Source organism: Gadus chalcogrammus, chromosome 21, assembly GCF_026213295.1.
Source record: "Gadus chalcogrammus isolate NIFS_2021 chromosome 21, NIFS_Gcha_1.0, whole genome shotgun sequence".
Taxonomy (NCBI): Eukaryota; Metazoa; Chordata; class Actinopteri; order Gadiformes; family Gadidae; genus Gadus; species Gadus chalcogrammus.
This window is the reverse complement of record NC_079432.1, coordinates 16,046,182-16,052,966: the sequence shown is the minus strand read 5'-3', so window position 1 is coordinate 16,052,966 and position 6,785 is coordinate 16,046,182. Positions and strand designations below refer to the sequence as shown.

Sequence of the window (6,785 nt, the reverse complement as noted above, 5' to 3'; positions counted from 1 at the left end):
ATCCCCACGGTGCTTACCATTTTGGGGTCCACTCTGACCCCCAATGCCACCATCTCCTGCCCATTTAAGTCACACTGGTCATTGAGCCTCACTCCTGCCTTTTGCAGTCTTGACAGCACCCTCCGTAGCCTCAATGTACTCCTCCCCAGGAGCCCATTGCGCATCAGACCCAGGACGCCTTCCAGGCCATCCAGGATACGAGTGATGCCTTTCTGAATTGATTCGGTGCAGATGAGATTCCAAAGCACAGACGGGTATTACAATGCCGCCAAAACTGAGTTAGGTGAAAGTGGTTAGCCGAGAGCACTCCTCGGAGACCGGACTCTGTCAGAATCCTTCATCGGCATCCAGCTTTGACAACACCTCTGCTCCATGAATATCCTGCTTGGTGCTCTTACGGTTATTGCTGGGAGAGACTCTGAAATTTCCTTTCATCACCTCCCCTGCAGGACCTTTGTGGCCCTCTATGGCCTGCTGAACTGGCCGAAGGATTGTGGTCACATCAGCTCAGGTGTTGATTTTGAACCCTGCATTATAATTGTCAGACTTTATTTCTGTCCTCCTTGGCCTGCCCTAGTCAGCTGTCAGTGAGCCAAGGAATGCAACCTCATCATCAGTCTCCTTACTCACTGTGTGCGACGTTCATTTCATACATTTGTTTGGTTGTGCACACTCTCGTATAGTGTCCCTTTTCTCTGCAATGATTGCTCTGCTTCATGTGGGAGGTTGCATGCTATGCCCTCTCATGTCCCTCCATCTTTTTCAATGTCTGTCTTTTCGGCGGTGCATTCTTGAATGTATGTCTGGCTTGTAGCCTCGATTGCCTCGACATTGCACTGCTGCACGTGCATGCTGTCGAGCTGCAGGATTGGGATTCCCCTTTATAAGTAGTCTCTGGCTTTTCTTTTTTCATCTGCTCGCTTTCATGAGCTTTGGTAACCGCTATCTCTGGTGTCAGTTCCGTAATTGTTCTGATAAGTGTTTAACTGTCAGACGCACAACAAGTCTATCCCTCACCTTTTCATCATGCAAAGCTCCATATCAGCAGTACTCCAGTAGGCAAAACAGCCACCTATAAATCTGTCAGATGACTAGCCCAAACCTCAAAAATCTAATTCCTGGGAGCCACATAGTGAGCATCCAACTGTCTTTTAACTGTCTTCAGCTCACATGCTTGATTAGGGGTAAGGCGCCAGGAAACCAGTATGTCCTCTGCTTACTCTCCAGTCATATAAATCAGGGAATTCCCTAGATTTTCTTCCTCTTGCATTTGTAATCCAAAAGCCATAATAAATCTTTCAAAGTGCTTCCTTCACTAAGTCCCGTCATCAGCCTTCAACGTGTATTTCTCTGTCGGGACACCTGAAACTGATTGATGTTGCCGCCGTGAGAGTTTGCTTACTTTGGCAAAAGTGCTTTGATCGGCGAGAAGAAAAAAAAACTCAACACTTAACTTGACACCCACTCGCTGACAACTTCTGGTATCATCTTCTATTGTTTATAGGTGCAAAGAAACCTTACAATCAGGATAGACATTAGGATGTTGCAATAAGGTAGGTGCCAGTTTACGCTTTGCAACCACAGTGCATGCATTCTTTGATCTTTTATCCAATAAAATACAATTCATCAATGTACATTTCTTATGCCTATTATTGATAATTTTCCACATGCTTTTCAATACTATGAAGACCTTTTTTAAACCAAACTACTTCGCATGGCTGTTTGCATTTAAAATAATAGGCAAAAATACAACCCAATAACAATCTAAAAGATGAATATGAAATATTACTTGAGTTAAACTGTATGATATTACAGAAAAGTGTAAACATTGTGATGAGAGTTTCTCTCTGAACTCGTCCTGGCATGTCCCTCGAGATCCCTGTTGAACCAGCATGTTAGGTCAAGTTTCATGATAACATGAAATTCTACCATGTTGTTCACTTCTACTTCCTCATAAAAACTTGATGATAGACCTGGGGCCGCGAAAAATATAGGATTTTGTAAGTTTATTTTCTAGAAGGGTGGCTCATTACCGAAATGACTTTGGGCTGTTATGTTTTATCACAGACATTTAACTGAAACGTTCAGGATCGTTTTGGCGAAGTAATGCTCAGCAAAGTTATGGAAAGCATATGATACATATTGGAAAGATAAAGGATAGATATAGAAGTGTACTGAACTGCTTAGAAAACACAGGACAATGACATTGGAAAGTACAATGTCATGTATTCTGATCCAATATATGTGTTATGTATGATGTAATATATGGTGCAATGCATGCAACACAACCTAATAAGATATAATTGATGAGTCATCCCTGGCATTGAATAACAGCAACGGAATGACACAGGGACTTCATGATAACATTTATTTCAATGGAGTATCAAAACAAAATGGAAAGTTAATATGGCAAGGCAGAAGTGCACGCAGCTGATCGTTATCCTGATACCTGGAGCTTTCGAACACTTTTACAGAGCAGCAAAACCAATAACTTACATAATCTTCTGATGTAACCGGACTGGGCAGAGTATAAATATAAACATCAGCTAGCTAGAATTGTGTTTGTGCCTGCTACTGTTAACAGTAACAAGAAAGGGATAATTTGTAGATATCAAAATAACTTCTGTGTCAGTGGTAAATAATGAATAACACTCATCCAAACAAACTCACATGTACAGACGGCCCGCGCCTGGCTTGTTTCATTCAAATTATTACGTGTTTAATAAAGATACAAAATAATGAGATTTAACACTTTCAAAAAAGTCAAATCGTCCCCACAATTGCCAACGTGTGCTCATTCTTTTTAAACTGTAAAGCTTGAACGATAAGGCTGCTAGCATACTTGTTCTATAAATTGTGTTTTTGTTGCTGCCTTTGAACATTTTAGCAAAGGTAATCTGTCCCCGTGGTTTCGGCACTGAATAATTATTTTTGGTGCTCTCTTGTCTGGCTTCAGCTATAACAAGCTAGCGTGAGACATTAACAACTTAAAACAGTGGATGTACATGAAAAGGCATTCACTTAATACCACAGTCCACACTTTAGATACCTAGCAATGGTTATCTAGGGACCACTTCTTCCAAGCATATCTTTTATATAAATACATGACAGAAAAGTGCATATGCATGGGTACTTTCAACATCAGGAAATATATACACATTGACCTACATTTAGAGCTGTTCAGCAGTAGAATTCAGTTTGATAAAAAAAAATATTACTAGTAATACATCCTTAGTGGGTTCTGCACTGTCTTTTCTCAGTGCACCTGGTTTAGGTCTTTTTTTCTCCCTAGAAATACACCAGGTTTAAAGAGCTACAGTTGTGTACTAAAGTCGCTACCTTCGTCCATACAATGCATGAAATTGACTTGAATCAACCCTAATTCAGAACTTGTCCTTCATGGCTGTTGCCATTCTCCATGACGTGAACTTTGCTCTCTGTATCTGTTACAGAATAAGACACAGCAACCCTGGACCATTTGAATATTATGAGAAATGAAATAACATGATGTATCTAGGTCCTGAGGTGTTAGCCATAACATGTGTTACTATGTGTGTTTTAAGTGACAGTGGCAAGGCAGAGGGCGATACTCAGTGGTAGTCAACAAACACTCGAATACAGTATCTACATACACACTTGAATATTACACATTGTACATCATTTTTTCAGAAACAACAAGGGCCTTTATCTTGGATTACACACGCATGCACATGTGCAAGCTGTTACCCTAGTGGTGTTTGGCGCACAAGCAGTCCCTGTCAGACTTTCACAACCAACTTGGCTTCAACAGCGATGAGATGTGCCTCCGAAGTCGGTTAAGTTCATGAATCATCAGTAAATAGAAAGATGAAAGGGATACCGTCTGTTTTCTGTGTGTAAGAAACCCTGATGATCGGCAGTCCCAACCACCACCACTAGAAGGCGAGCTCCTCCGCTTCTTCTGCGACTGTCTGTCTGTTGGCTGACCGTTCAGCTGAAACACTCAGCGTCGCGGTGTGATGAGCATGTTCTGAGGGTCGGGGCCGGGGAACATTCGGTCGGCCGAGCTCTTACCTTGCTAGCAGCAACTTCTGGTGTTTACTTTGGCTTTTCAACAAATTGAATCATACTTTTTTAAACTAAGAGAAGTCCTAGATTCTTCCATCCATCCATCCATCGCTTAAAGCTGCAGGCAGGAGCTTTGAATGGTCTCCATGGCGTCCAACCCGCCGCACTGTACCTCTGCCAGGCTGAGTCCCCCCACCAGAGGGGCCGCTGCAATGGAGGAGATGGTGTTGGTCGAGGAGGAGCAGGGGTGGGTGGAGGAGGAGCAGGCGGTGCTGGTGGAGGTGATGTTGTGCAGCGTCACGGTGCTCTCCCTGAGGTGCTGGAGGAAGAGGTTCCTCTCGTCCTCCGGGGTTTGGCCGTTCCGGGCTCTCACGATGCAGGTGGGCCGGTGGAGGTTGAGCATGTAGACCAGCTGCTGCTTCTGCTGCTTGAGCTCCTCGATCTGGGCCTTGAGGTCCGCGTTGACGCCCTCCAGCTTCTCAGACTCCTGGAGGAGGGAGGAGGAGGGATAGGAGGATGTGAAAGGGTTGGTTAGATTGCGGCCACTTTCACCCACAAGGGATTGTTAATGTTTCTATGCTGGACACTAAAGTAAACAAAACTCAAAGTGTTTCTAATCTTTATCCTCAGAGCAGGACGTTATTTGAATATCTGCACTGTACCTGCTGTAAGCCGTCTGTCTTTTCCTTCTTCTTGTTGCGGCACTTGGCAGCTGCAACCTTGTTCCTCTCCCTCCTCCTCTTCCTCCTATCATGGTCTTCGGGAGTATACTAAACCAGAGAAGAAGAAACCACACATTTAAATATCATGAAATATCATATCATGGATAGAAATACATCATGGACCAATTAGAGGAGGGCTGAAGAAACGTGACGAAAATAATTGATGAGAAAGGAAAAGAAGAAAATGGATGAAATTAGGAGAGAAGTGAATAAAAGCAAAGTGGAAAGGCTTAGAGAAGAAGGAAGGAGAAAGAAGAGCCGATAACAGTAGCGCAGAGAAACAAAACAGAAGTGAAATGAGGAGAGGCAGAAGTAGAGGGATGGTACCTCTCGCTTGGATCCCGAGCCGCTGTAGTCGGCTGTCCTTTCCGAGCTGGAGCTGGCTCCATCGGAGCTCATGTCGACGCTGATCCCGCTGTAGAGCCGCTTGCTCTGGATGGCGTGGCGGAGCTCCTCCTTCACGATGGGGCTGAAGTCTGCGAAGTCGTCCAGGGTGAGGGTCCCGGGCGGTGATAGGCAGGGCACCAGGGCGGAGCAGCTGATGTCGGCCAGCGTGGGACCGGGGTGCTGAAGCATCATTCTGAGAAACGCAGTTGGAAAACGAAAGACTGATAAGATTTGTGCTCAAAACGAAACGCAACATTTCGAACTACGCAGGAGGAAACGTGAGAAAGGCAAACAGAAAGCGAACGGGAGAGCAAAATGAGCCAGAGTTTCGACTTGTTGTTACACAACGTTTGGTAGAGATGCCGACACGTTGTTACACAACGACCTCTCCCAGACCGGGCTATGTAGCGCAGGTGTGTTGCATAATCTATGGACAGGGTTGTTTTATCGTGAAAGACTGTTCTAGCAAAGTCTGGGACATTTAGGATTTAATTATTCCATTGAATCGCGTCTCGATCATAAACGACATCCTATCAAATGCCCTTTTTTTTAAATTTATTTTTATAAACGTAATCGGCTAAAAAAAGTAGAAGTTAACTGTGAGCCTGGCTATATGTGTAATTAATAAAGCTTTTGAGTTGTTTTACATAGGCCTATCTAAGTATTAAGTTGGATGCAGCAAACAAAGTCGACTATAAAATTCGCTTAAACTGAGCCAACAACACGCCGGAACATCCACAAAACTACCTCAAAGTGTCCAACCAACAAAATAAACAATTGTTTAATTCACAAAAATATAAATCAATGAATCACTTTTGCGCTACGCTCCGGTTTGTCCGGCCAGGATCAGAGAGCCAAAGTCCGGCCAGCGGGTGTCCGGACGGACCGGCGGGGAATCCCCGGACCTGGGTCTACTTACAGCGGTGACAGCGAGCACAAGAAACGAAAAGACAAGGGTCCACACTAACCTGATAAAGTGTGTTGCTGAGCCGTCGTATATCAACCTTCTTCTGCTATCTTATCTCAAGTTTTCGGCGGTTTGTCTCTTTTAGTATCTTCCTCTCACTGTGTGTTGCTGTTATAACTCTCGCGTTGCATCACCCCTTTATATAGCTGGTGTGGGCCGTCCCGGCTCGTGCACGCCGTCGGGCAATCTCTCTTTATTTTTTTACAAGCAGCAACAGGGAGGGAGGAGAGGGAGGGGTGACGTCATCCTATTTATAGACGGCTACAATCCTGCGGTGATGCAATCGAGTCGTCGCGAGGTAAACTCTGCCATAACAGGCCAGGCCACCGCCCCTCCTCCCGCGCGCAGCCCTGACCCCGCCCCCTCTGCTCACCCCGCCCCCTCGACGCTCTCCCTCAGTCTGTTTGGAAACCTCCAAGGGACGTCGACCCTCACATTTGACAACCGGTGTTGCCAGATTGGGCCAGATTGGGCGGGAAATCTGGCCCAATCCGGTAACACAGTTAACAACGCTAATAAACGAACAGCGATGTAATAATAATCCAATGCTATTTTGCTATTCACCAAAGGCCTTCACACGTAGCATAGCCTGTTGAAAACTTTGAAATAGTTTATGAAGTTAGCCTACTCTATTTGAGCCTGACATGTTTTTTTCAGAGCTG

The 6,785-nt window shown here is 44.7% G+C and overlaps 1 protein-coding gene across 1 annotated transcript; it reads right to left on the bottom strand.

Annotated features, from left to right (window-relative positions):
* Positions 1-1,860: 1,860 nt before the first annotated feature.
* atf3 (activating transcription factor 3) lies at positions 1,861-6,284 on the bottom strand. The gene is made up of 4 exons (XM_056581140.1): positions 6,125-6,284; positions 5,097-5,349; positions 4,710-4,817; positions 1,861-4,534 (listed from the first exon to the last, which is right to left on the bottom strand). Exons 2-4 carry the CDS (start codon positions 5,346-5,348, stop codon positions 4,160-4,162), a joined length of 735 nt encoding a protein of 244 aa, XP_056437115.1. The 5' UTR covers position 5,349; positions 6,125-6,284; the 3' UTR covers positions 1,861-4,159.
* Positions 6,285-6,785: the final 501 nt, after the last annotated feature.